General features: G+C 44.3%; 1 protein-coding gene across 1 annotated transcript; it reads left to right on the forward strand.

Annotated features, from left to right (window-relative positions):
- Positions 1-530: 530 nt before the first annotated feature.
- Positions 531-10313, forward strand: LOC136446851 (uncharacterized). The gene is made up of 11 exons (XM_066445478.1): positions 531-547; positions 701-894; positions 2302-2382; positions 2697-2772; positions 3579-3750; positions 4283-4365; positions 5110-5244; positions 5826-5933; positions 6354-6471; positions 6747-6887; positions 8129-10313. Exons 2-11 carry the CDS (start codon positions 802-804, stop codon positions 9804-9806), a joined length of 2685 nt encoding a protein of 894 aa, XP_066301575.1. The 5' UTR covers positions 531-547; positions 701-801; the 3' UTR covers positions 9807-10313.
- The last annotated feature ends 2812 nt before the right edge of the window (positions 10314-13125 follow it).

Here is a 13125-nt window from a genome sequence, read left to right on the forward strand (position 1 = left end):
ATGGAGGATAACATTCCCATCCGCAATATTTGACCCTATCTCCATAGCCGACTCCCATCATACAGTTGACTCTATTTGACCAATTTCTACTATTTCTACTATTTTCCCAGCGACCCGTGGAGACTGGTAGACGGTCTAGTTCAGCATAGAGGCTGATGGTTGTAGATGGTCTTGGCCCGGGTCCCAGATACTTGGAGAATTGCCCGATTGCGAGAGGTCAGGTTGTCAAACCGGCCATGCAATGTGACAGGCTCTGTATTAAATCTACGCAAGGAGGTTTTAAAAATAGACATCTACGGTAGAATTTCAGGCGAAAAATGCGCTCGACTCTTTGACGATTTTGAAAGTCGGCGACCTTCTGGGGTCTTCTGGCGATCAGCAAACCCGGCCGAAGGTCGTTGGCAGTGTGACGCCTACTATTAGTAATAAGTACATTGACAGCGGCTAATGATTAACCGGCATTGTCACTTTAATGTATAGTGGACCTTCCGGAAGTTCTTCAGTCACGCTACTCCGGTATCTGCACGCTGGGGGCACAACACCACCGGTGGGATTGAGAGCTACGCACATTGTTTCCTGACAGTCTGCTTAAATCTCCTTTCTATTGTTATATATAGCTTCATAGTGGTAGCCAGTATCCCTTTTGAAACTGAAGATTGTACAAAAGCCTCACTAACACGTGGAGCTCACCCCTATTCAGTGGACGTTTTCAATCGATGCCTGCTGGCATTTGGTGCCATAAACTACGGCGGACGTCAGTTCGCATTCGTCCGAGGAGTCAGCACATAGACCGGGTCAAAAATGGCGGAGGGCAACCGGCGTAGGTCCAGGAAGTCCATTACAGGTGTGAGTCTCCTGGGGATAGAGAAGCGCTACGTGCCGAATAAGCATTACGTAAGTATCGCACAGATAGGACATACAGAGTCTCAACATACAGCTAATGATTGTATAGCACCACTACGTAGGACAGTGAAAGAAAAACGGTGGCGTATGCCATGTTGGCTTCAAGATATATCGTTCTTGGTGTGAGTTGGAATGATCCGTGTGTTTGATCCTTAATTGCATTTTCATTCTATTTGTTGTCTGATATTCAACTTAACTAACAGGGACATCTCGACGACTCGTGACTTGGGAGGGGTACCCTTTTCATCACAAATTTAGATCGATATCTGTTCGTCATTTTGCCGCAGGGATAGTTTCCATCCGTAGTAATGATTCGTTTCCTTCTCTTTTCCTACATCCTGTTCCTGTTTCAGAAGTTGCAAACTGGCGGAACTGTTGCAAAAATAGTTTAACCAGCGTGACCCTCCCATTGGGGGGGGGGGGGGTGCGAAAACCATGCATTGTAGTGTTTAAAAACCAGTCGGACGAGGTTGCTCACAGCTGCATGCTCTAAATCACTTGTCTAATGTCAAAAGACAGCTGGTACCTGCCGCTGTATGGTACACTGCATTATTCACACGTAGACAAACAGCGCTGAGTCATTCATCGTTAACGTCGGGATGTTCCCCTTTATGACGTCACGTTACATGTATGTAGGACTTTAGAAGCAGACGGATATTATCTACACAATGATGCGTGCAAGCAGCCAGAATTAGAAGCCTGGTCATGAAGTCGTGGTTTTACACTTTGTTGGTTTTGACTCAAAGCTCTATTGTTGCATGGCCTTTTGTGGGAATGTTGACCTTGCCGAGGGCACAGTGACACTGGTGCCTACACGCACTGTCCCGGGTTTACAAACTAGTACTGTGTGTGCGATACGCCTAAGGCTAAGTTTTAAGAGCCGATTAATAAGAGCAAGGAGGTTTAGATGGCCTTGGTATTAAAGAGGGTGTCTAGATCTGCGATGGCGATAAAGAATATGTGACTTCTTTGATCCTTTTGTATTGTAACGCATTTTATAACTGAAGGGACTACCCTTGAGATTTATAAATGAATAAGTGAATTAATTGTAATTCATTCTATTGCGTGCTTTCGTTTTACACCGTTTTATGGGTTTCTATTTCTTGGATTTCAGACAGACGAAAGTTAAATTATACCACAACTAGTGACTTGTTCTGTTTGATGATACAGGGATGGACATATACTTGTAGATAGATGAGGAGAGAGAAAGAGACAAAGAGGGAGACAATTTCAATAAGAATATCTAACTGTTAGGTATTCTAAGACTCTGGGTTAAAATTTTACAAACGTCTTTGCAATACTAGTAGTGTATCTCCAATACCATCAAGGCTAAAACTCACACTGAATTCGAATTTGACGATATGAATGGAAAGCTAACGTATAATCATTGTACCACAGTCATACATCCTGTCTGTGAAGTGGTCTGAGGGCAGTGAATTCATCATCTACAGACGATACAGCGCTTTCTTCCAGCTCCACGTGAGTAATACGATCTAAACTCAGTAAATGGTTAACACTCCGGTCACGTAGGTCAAAACGTGGTTTCCCGGCACGTGTAAGGTTGTGGGTAGTTGTGTGGGAGGAATGTAATCTGGGTTTACGCCAAGTTTACAAGGAAATTTGGTTGTCAATGAACTTGACAGTCACGGTATTATTTTAAAGCCCGGACCGGAACTGAAGGGTGGGCGGTAGTACATACATATCAAAGAGACCACTTGGTTAAGTCTGGTGACTCAGAAACATCATTTTATACAAAGCAAACTTACGCAAAGCAATTACATTTCTTATTTCAGCAAAAGCTTTCCGAGTTGTTCCCAATAGAGACGGGAGCAGTAAGCAAGAAGGACCAGACGATTCCACCCCTACCGAGTAAGTGACATCTGAGTAACACACTACATGATCTAATTAGTTCAGACATGTGTGCATGATCAATCAACTTTCGTTTTCGTTTTCTGGAGACTGCTCCAGTACTATTTCTGACGTAACTACAGCAAGATCTAGTACCGGTACAATACTGATTGAACATACATATATTTACTACAGTAAAAAGATAGTCATGCATTTAGTATACCGGCCGTGAGACTATCGAACGATATATATATGTAATAGTTGAGGAACTGCTAGCCTGGATGCCAGACCCCCAATCTCTAACAAACGATGGATATGTTGGCATCCAGGCCAAGGAACTGCTTGCAACAGCAAGAAAATAGCTTGCTCCGAGTCTGCCAGCTTTAAATGGCATTTTTGGCAGCAACATGTCCAGTAACTCTCGACCACTGCCTAATTTTAGAGGTCAGCACAATTTCGCAGGTCCCCGTGCAATGTGATAGGATAGATTTTCAGGCAGAAAATGTGCTCAAATCTTTGCCGCTTTTGAAATTTGGCGACTCTTTCTGACGATTAACAACTTTAGAAGAAGGTCGTCGACAGTGTTACGTAGCCTCCGATGCAGACTCAACCCGGCTGTTTTCTTTTTCAAGTTATTGTTTTTATACTATTGTACTTTTTTCTCATTGCTGGCCGGCAATAAGAAAAAAAGTATAATTATTATAGTATAAAAACAATAACTTGAAAAAGAAAACAGCCGGGTTGAGTCTGCATCGGAGGCTAAGTGTTACGCCGACTTTAGGTCAACCACTTTCCATTGTTGCCTAAAACGTTAATTTCATCCACAGAGCAGAGATGGTTTGGGAACGAGAAGTTCAAGGTGGCAGACGAGAGGATGCTGACGATCGACGAATATTGCCGAAAAGTTGCGATGGCCGAGCCGAAGATTTCCGAACACGAGGAAGTGCTGTCCTTCTTCGATACGTTGCCAGAAGACCTGGCCCCTCCGCCTCCCGACCCGTATGTAACAGGGGTATTTCTTGTCAGCTAAGAATGTCCATAAGTCCATGTTAAGGACTTCATACTGATGCGAGCTAGCGTGCGAATGAAAAAAAATGAAGTTTGGAATCTACGTGGTCAGGAAGGCTAAACAAATCACTAAGCATACATAGCGAATGGCATAGCGAATAATAGCTTCTTCATTTTCATTTCTTCACATCTTCTTCGAATTGAATTGAGTTTGGCACTCTGCGACTTAAGATTCACTTCAATACTTCCTTCTTTTTAATTTGCGGCATATATTTGATAATTTTGCAGGTAGCTGCTTTGTACGATTTACCATATGGTCGAAAACTTTTTAATGGACGAAATTGATGCGCGCTCGAATGCCATCCATATAATCCAATCAACATGGCCTAAACTAGATTTCAATTTTAAGATCATGTGTCTTATTTTTCTAATCTTTCCCTGCAATCCTTACGTGGTAACAATTGTCGACCATAAGATGGGTGGTGATGAGTACATAACTTTGGTTTGATGTCTTGCCCAACAGGAAGAAACCAAACAAGACGTACCTGACATTCCAGTCGAAAAGTGGAGAAACCCAAATCAAAGAGAAATCGGCGGAGAAATCAGGTATGATGGTACCATTTGACACATCGATTTGACTTGGTGTACATGTCATAGCCAACCAACCAATTTCAGTCGGCTATTGCTCTAACCCCCACCCCACCTCCCACTACCGCCAAAAGAAATGTCTTCATTAGCGAACGCCTATGAATTGTGCATCCATCCTAAACATACGGGGTGCTTATCAAGTATGGTGAGGTTACTCAGTTTCTCCTGATCTGACCAATGGCTGTGCATAATAAGCAAAGAATCTGCCAATTTTGTAGTCTAGGCAAAGTAGAAGAAGAAGTACATTTCATTCTAGACTATCCTTTGCATGATAGCGACAGAACAATTCTCTTCAGTTATGTGTTAAGTAAATTTTCCTTCTTCAGATACCTAAATAGTAGAGAGAAATTCATATTTCTTACAGCCTTCGATAAACCAACTGAGCAACTCTAACTAATCATACAGCCTCCTACATCTATACAATTACCAAGAAACGAGAGGAAGTCGAAAGTACTAGAGTTAACTAAATGATTATATACTCATGAATATATAGTATATACATGTAGTTGTTAACATGTGGCCTGTGCTTAGCCCAGTGGGGCAAACATGTTCCTTAAAGGTCTTCATTCAATAAATAGTTGATACGTACGACGTGACACCCCACAACGCCTGTGTTAACTGGAATGATTTATATCTAGCCCTTATGGGCATCAACTTGAACAAAGCTCACTGTTTAATGGTCCTGTTTGATCGCACCTGTAGGAGACGACCTGCAGATCTCAGCGCCCATCCTCCTGGAGACGTACCGAGCGATCGCCACCTTCTCGCCTAGCGGGAAAACTGAGGTCCGCCTGGTGGAGGGAGCGCACGTGGACGTGGTGGAGAAGAACATGAGCGGTAGGGAACCCGTTTGTATGGAAAGTCTTATGATAGACAGAAAGAACCCACGACACCTTTCGAAAAAGAGTAGTGCCCCGGTGTGCGATGGTTCTAAGTTCTAAGTTAGTGATTCACCGCAAATCACCCGATGAAATAATCTCTTTGCTAGATGGATGGCTGGCTGGCTGGCTGGAGGGAGGGAGGGAGGGAGGGAGGGAGGGAGGGAGGGAGGGAGGGAGGGAGGGAGGGAGGGAGGGAGGGAGGGAGGGAGGGAGGGAGGGAGGGAGGGAGGGAGGGAGGGAGGGAGGGAGGGAGGGAGGGAGGGAGGGAGGGAGGGAGGGAGGGAGGGAGGGAGGGAGGGAGGGAGGGAGGGAGGGAGGGAGGGAGGGAGGGAGGGAGGGAGGGAGGGAGGGAGGGAGGGAGGGAGGGAGGGAGGGAGGGAGGGAGGGAGGGAGGGAGGGAGGGAGGGAGGGAGGGAGGGAGGGAGGGAGGGATTAGATAGATGTAGCCTTGAAAGTGGTGGTAATTAATGCCTGATAAACCGATCTTATCTATCATGAATGGCCCATGAAGTAAAGTTGACATCTTCACCCGTCCAGGCTGGTGGTTGGTGCAGGTGGATGAGAAACAAGGCTGGTGCCCCGCCTCCTACCTAGAACCTCTGGACCAACCAGAGGAGAGAGACGAGGAACGTCCCAACTGGGAAGGTACAAGAGTCTTTCTGAAATATCAGAATGAAAGGAGGGACCATAGGCACAGTCTGATCACACAAAAACACGCACACACGTGCGCGCGCACACACTTACTCACTCACTCCGAGTCACACACACACACACACACACATACTGTACATAGACGTACGTGAATACACTGAACAGACTCAATGATACCCGAGACGTTTTCCCTTAGCCACGAAGAATAGGATGATAGTGTGCTTGGGGTAAATGGAGACTTGATCCTAACAGAGATCTTGTATAAACGTCGAACAACTGTCAAACAGATGCACATCGTGCGTCTAACTCCTGAACGACTTGTACTACAGCATTGGGGTTCTTGTTCAGAAACAAGACTTCTATGCAAATGCCACCCCATGCATAGTCCTAAACCTTCGCGTCTCTTTCTCTTAGGGGAAGAGTTCCTGACAACAGAACAGTACGAGGCACAGATAGATGATGAGATCGGTTTTGACAAAGACGTGATTGTTCACGTGATCCACAAGCTCCTGGACGGTTGGTGGATTGTACGGTAAGTACTAATCGTCGACGCCCTTGGATTTCCATGAACGTGTTTACAAAAACGAACACAGATATTTTATATTTGCTACGGCTCAAGCCAGTGAGTATTATTGTAGCTTGTTCGCTGCGGTTACGGTGAAAGTATATTTGCCCAAGATGATACAAGCTTTGGTGAAATATGTTTTTCTTTCCATATCTTACTTCACGTATTTCTCACCATTGGCTGAAGCTGATAAGTCAACTCGCTGGAAGTAGTAGCAAGACCATATTGACTTGTTTCTACAGGTACAACGACAAAGTAGGTTACGCCCCTTGCGCCTACCTGGAGAAGTACACCAACCCCCACCTGACCCTTAACAAGGCCCGTGCAAGGATAGGCAGTGACACAACTACCGGCTCCTTCATCAAGAAGCTGCCCCCGAGAAGGTCAGTAATAGACTAAAAAGGTATTTTTTGTACCAAATGACGCTCCACGACAAATCTCTTCAGCAAATAAGTCGAATACCTCCGTATTGATTACAAGCATTTTCATTATCTGTATTTTGATGACGTATACAGTACGTTTCTAACATTGGAATTGTCTTGCTGTTTTCTGTGATTTTCTTTTCGTTTCTTTTGAAAATTATGAATGTTTTTAAATGAATGGGCTGTGTGAATTAGCTATAATTCAGACTGTTGACTTTCTGCCAAATGCTAATAAAGTTCTTTAAATTTGATTTGTAATGGGGTTTTTAACAATAATGTGCCCTGGAGTGATACCGTTGGTTATCAAAGTTCTTTTTGTAAAGGGGAATGGTAGTTGTTGCCCTTATGAGTTTGTTAGTATGCGATGTTAGCGGTACGCTCAACCCAAGGAAGACACCGGAGTCGTGCTACGTTTGAAGACGTCTGTATTCGTTCCGTTCTCTGTCCAAGACTCTATTCGAGTCTCAACTACATGAGTACATGAGTTGTATTTCCCTATTCATATATTTCCTTACCGCCTACACATTTATTTCTAAGAAAAAATACATTGTTCTCAAACTAGCTACTTCCTGGTCCCATCCAAGATGTTAAAGAATTATCCGCATTTGACCACTTTCCCAAAGATGGTCAGCCTGGCACTACACCCCCATGGTAAAAGGTCATTGAAAGGGATCATTAATATATAAATGGTTTTATTCGCAAATTCATACAGAGCTAAAACAACATTGCAGCCTAATGATACAAAGTAAAAAGGCTGAATTACGCAGTTTCAGGGAATACACAACTGTACAAAATATCATCAATATTTACAAACCTAACCAAAACTGAACAACAAGGATATGTAGAAACGGTAGTAGGGTGATTATGGCCCATCACCACTACATCTACTCTTACTCTTGATTACTTAACTAATTAACTAATAAAATTGAGAAAACAAGACGACCACTCCCCTTTCCAAGAACAGAACAGAACAGGGACAGTCTGAGTGTACACGGAACTAAAAGTGAAGATGTACAAGGAACTATATTATATCATAGTACAAAGGGTAGCTAGTCTACCCTATTACATTTTCATCGCTTTAACTTACCAAAGAAGGAAAAGTGGCATGCTATTGTAAGAATGGTTTTGCTTTAAATGTCTGTATTTCAATGTTTTAGAATCGTTTGGTTGTCTTTCAACGTGACTGATTTCCCTCATTACAGGTCTACTATCCAGAAGAAGAGCAGTGCCCACGAAAAGGAGCCAAAACAACGCGACCTGCAAATCTACAGGCGCAAGACTCTTGAGGCCTCTAAAAGAGCTAACCTGGCAGCCAAAGCAAAGGAGGCTTACAGGAGGGTAAGTGCTGTGACGGAGGAACCCGATGAGGAAGGGAGGTACCTGGATATGGCCGGCGATACAGTGGCCAGTACTGCCGCGGAGGGATACATCTTACCTGACAACGCCGTGAAGAAGTTCGATCATCCGTACGTCAATGAAAGTGTGGTGGAGGAAATCGCCGGTCGAAAGGCCAGATCTTCTGATCCACGTTCAACAGGGAAAACCCCCGCCACAGAATCGTCCCACGTCTATTTCAACGACGAGAAAGTCCTGACGCATGCGCAGGGAACCGCCAGCTCGGGCAACATTTACGTAAACGAGGAGTCTCTGACAGAAGCACATGCAGGCAAGGCTGGTGAGAGTAAAGCAGACGAAGTTTGGACACCAGCGTTCGTGTCATCAAAAAAACAGGCGGCGTATATGGATATGGCCGGCGATGCAGTGGTCAATAATGCCGCGGAGGGATACATCTTACCTGACCACGCTGTGATGAAGTCCGATCATCCGTACGTCAATGAAAGTGTGGTGGAGGAAATCGCCGGTCGAAAGGCCAAATCTTCTGATCCACGTTCAACAGGGAAAGGCATGGTCACAGAATCGTGCCACATCTACATCAACGACGAGGAGGTCCTGGCGCATGCGCATGAAACCGCCAGCTCGGCGGGCAACATTTACGTAAACGAGGAGTCTCTGACACAAGCTCAGGGGGGCAAGGCTGGTGACAGTTCGGCAGACGACATTTGGGCACCAGCGTTCGTCTCATCAAAAAGCAAGGCGGTGGAGACAAGAAACAGTAACTCCTCCAACAGAGCTGTTTGGGAGCCAGCCTTTGTCGATGAAGAGAAAAGCAATAAGGATTTTCCTAAGAATCCAGGTTATATCGACAGTAACACTGTGGCGTCCATGACAGGAAAGAGGACACGTAAAAACACACAGTTTATGAATCTCGGATACGCGCCTGACGCCCCCGTCCGTTCGGATGCCTGGAACCCAAAAGGACCAAACTCTGACAGCAACGCTTCGATGGACTCTGCCTACGAAAACATTCATGTGCACCAAACTACTGTCGCAAAAGGAATGGCAACGCGGCCACAACATGGTCCGAGCCCAAGAGCTCCCCGGACGCCAGTCCCAGCACCCAGGAGTACAACTCCAATCTTGCTGCAGTTACCGGGGACAGGCAGGGGGACTGAGTCTCACAGCGGTAGTTCAACTCCTAAAAGCGGCCGCTCCACGCCCCGGAGCGGCCGATCCAGCCCAAGGAATGGTCGTCTGAGCCCCGGTATCCCAGCCAGACCAACGGCAGCAGAGATAACAGCAAAGTGCAGTTCGCAAACCAAACTACAGTTCCTACAGCCTCATCAAGACCCAGAGAATTTCGTTTCCAGTGGTAGCAATGGTCGTTTAATTCCAAGGAGCGGTCACGGTACGCCCCCTAGCGGCCGTTCCACTCCTAATGCTAGGGTCACATCTCCAAGCCGGGGCCCGACCGGGCTGTTTGAGAAAACAAAGAATAAAAGCTCAAAATCAAGAATGTACATAACGTATGGTAAGGAATAATGATTTTTTTAAAGTTTTGTGTGTTTTGTTGTCTTCTATATCATAGTTTTCGTTCCGGCAAGCTGCCCGGCCGGGCCCCGGCTTGGAAATGTGACCCCAGCATTAGAGTGGTCGATCCAGTCCCAGAAATGGCCGCTTGAGCCCTGGCGCCCAGTCCAAAGGGACAATAGAAGAAATTGCTGCAAAATTCGGTAACATTACTAAGGCCTTGCAGCAAAAATAAACAGACGGTCACGCTGTCAACGATGATAACGGGGGGTGGGGGCTGGTGTTATAAAGCTTGAAAGAACGTTGTTGGGCGACACCATAATTCAAATGGCTCGTCAGAAAACTCACAGCGCAGTCAAAGTAGCAACAACTCGGGGTCCTTTAGCACTTCAGTGTTAGAGGACCGATTTCCAACTTTGAACTGACCGATTCGACATACATGTACATGTATTCAGAAACAATCAGGTGCAAGTAGCGTCTGTGCAAAACAATGACGAAGTTATAGGATGCAGGAGGAAGCCAACTCACATGGGGACGGAAAAAGTTTGGCTTTCATTTTTGTATCATTAACAAACGAAGATCTATAGATTTCAACAGATTTCAATAGATTTTTCTCAGATTATAGTTTAGTTTGTGTCTTTACGTTTTCGCTGTTCTGAGACAGTAATACTTATGTTTTTTCGTTGCTGTATTAAGTCTACAACATATCACGTTAGGTGCTGTTTCACATATTGAAACTGTCTTGTCTAGAAAGTGCAAGAATAAATCGATATCAATCACTGAAAATGATAAGATATCACAAATGTATTAACAAGACTCGATTTCAATTTTCTTATAGTCAAATTCAACCATACATTTTGTGGAATGAGTCCTGCCTATCTATCTCCTTGTGCTATTTAAGCTAATATGTGATTATGTCACAGATAAGTCTTACGGGTACGTTTAGGCGTTGCCTAAACTGAGAGATAAATACTAGGTAAGTCTTATTATGGTTGCCTAAAACATCAAATACAAAAACTAACCATCACCACTTACCTAGCAAATACCGCCGCTGGTAAACACAACTTGCCCTGTTTGTTGCGGTTGTAGAACGAAAAGTAACATCATCTCTTGGTGGTTTCGCTGGCGAAGATTTCAAGGGCCTTGTCCTGGGCCTTTTCAGAACGAAAAGTAACATGACACATACCAGTAAAACCGCAAACGAACCACGCCTGTGCGAACTGACTAGGCGATCAGCTGTCATATAAACTTTATTGCACAACAATTGTACAAGGTGCAACGTATGGCATCTTCTGCTACGTAACAACAACCATTCTACAAGACTAATCTAGACCATATAAACACCTAAAATAACCCATCACACTTATCGAGAAGAGAAGGGGTGGCCGGGTGTGCTCGGCTGAATACGCGAGCCGTAGCGAAGAAGCATTGGTGTCATTCTGTTAGAGTGGACAATATGTGCCATTTCTTTGCTTAGATTATAGTATGCAAAAGTTCTCCCTCACCAAAGTAAGGGGGAAGACTACAATCTCTAGAATCCATTATGTATTGTTGAATATATGGTGGTTTCCACACAGGACGCCAACAAAGACAAAGTGTACGAAAACAAAGTATTTGTGCTATATATACTTCACGTTTGCTATGTTAGTTTAGTGGGGTCTTTTTATAAATGTGAATTTGTATTTGCAAACCTGTAAAAATGCCCGTGGAATTGTATGGCAAGTAATGATGAGCGACATGTGTCCCACGAATGCCATGTCTCGCTTTGTGTCTTGAAAGAGCATTTCTCCTACCCCCTCACTCACACATCAAGGTCGCAGAACACACACAGTATTTCTATGACGCGGGTACGGGTACAAAATGTAGTGCAGCCCAAACTCTTGAAGACTGGGTAGAAAGTCGCATGTGAGAGGCATCCATGTGTAAACTGTGCTGTGTGGTGTAGAAATATGTCGGCTTTTAGACTGTAGGATTTGGATGATAGACCTTTTCCGCTTTGTGTATAAATGCGCCTTCTTATGCAACCTGTTGAACCGACTCTCGGGGTGAGTCGGCTGCAGTTCAGTGACCTCTCGCAGAGCGCTGTTTCATAGTGGGCGTGAGGAGCCAATACACCGACAATTTTTTTATAGTTTTTGAGTTATTTGTAGGTTGTACCCTAAACTCAAACAAACATGTATTCGTTTTTCGTATTTCTCAAGTGCACCGCACTTCAATTTTAACCGCGTTGAAGCCAGTCACCTTGTAGCCCTTAACTTTAGAAATCCCTATAGGCCGAAAACTGTGCTCTGTTACCTCAACAACAATCGCAAACATTACAACAGACTATTACCCAAATATCTTGGTGAGACGACCAGAAGGGGACTATGCTATAGTATAGTGAATGTTGTTGCATGTAGACTGATAAAGTTCATCTCATGTCTGAAAAGTTCACAGGGGGCGTGGTTGCAAAAGTCAGATTCTTCTGGAACAATTGGTGACAGAACCTCGCACTAATTATCACGCCAGAAATATAACAAATTATCTGACACTCCTTAGTCTATCACGCCGCAATCATTATAACAAATTATCTGATGTAATTACAAGGAAATGATAACCAATGGCGCAGATCATTCTGTCGTGACCAACTGCCCTCCCACCCGTTGAGGCATACACTGATTCAGATTTTCATTCACAATTATATTAGTACATAACATGGTAACGTAACAGCACACTTACAATTTACACAATAATATATCGTTACAGGGGCCATTCCCACTGGCTTTTTGGGCTAGGGTTTGCTCCCTAGGTCTTTTTGACAGGGGTGTTTCGTACCCCTGGATTTTCCTTGCTAGGGTGCTTCCTTGTGACGTCTGTACAATGGCGTCTTCTTGGATTTTTGTGCAGGGGTTTCCCTCTCTGCGGTTTGAATTTGAGACCTACTGATTATCTGTTTTCATTACACACTTAACAAATTGTACACAATTACAAATTTAGAGCATTCACACATAAAGCGATATTAGATACTCTCCAAGCAGAGGAGTGGGTCCGGCAGGTTTTTGACGTGTTTTTAGGCGTTTTTGTCGGGCTTTCTACTTTGTCATGTTTTTTTTGTCTAGCCAACCCACACTAGACAAAAAAAACATGACAAAGTAGAAAGCCCGACAAAAACGCCTAAAAACACGTCAAAAACCTGCCGGACCCACTCCTCTGCTTGGAGAGTAGATATTAGAGGCATTACAAATGCAAATACAAAATCAACCTCGAGCTCTTTACAGATACAAGTACTAGTACTAGTCATAGATGAAGATTCATAGGTCCATACCCCCAACCTTCATTTGAATCAGTGTAT

This window comes from Branchiostoma lanceolatum, chromosome 1 (genome assembly GCF_035083965.1).
Source record: "Branchiostoma lanceolatum isolate klBraLanc5 chromosome 1, klBraLanc5.hap2, whole genome shotgun sequence".
Taxonomy (NCBI): Eukaryota; Metazoa; Chordata; class Leptocardii; order Amphioxiformes; family Branchiostomatidae; genus Branchiostoma; species Branchiostoma lanceolatum.

Bases quoted from the DNA above. Each gene is read 5' to 3' on its own strand.
- LOC136446851 (XM_066445478.1), top strand. From the start codon at position 802: ATGGCGGAGGGCAACCGGCGTAGGTCCAGGAAGTCCATTACAGGTGTG. The intron at 2,773-3,578 runs GTAAGTGACATC...TTTCATCCACAG, and splicing joins GACGATTCCACCCCTACCGA to AGCAGAGATGGTTTGGGAAC. The intron at 5,245-5,825 runs GTAGGGAACCCG...TCACCCGTCCAG, and splicing joins GGTGGAGAAGAACATGAGCG to GCTGGTGGTTGGTGCAGGTG.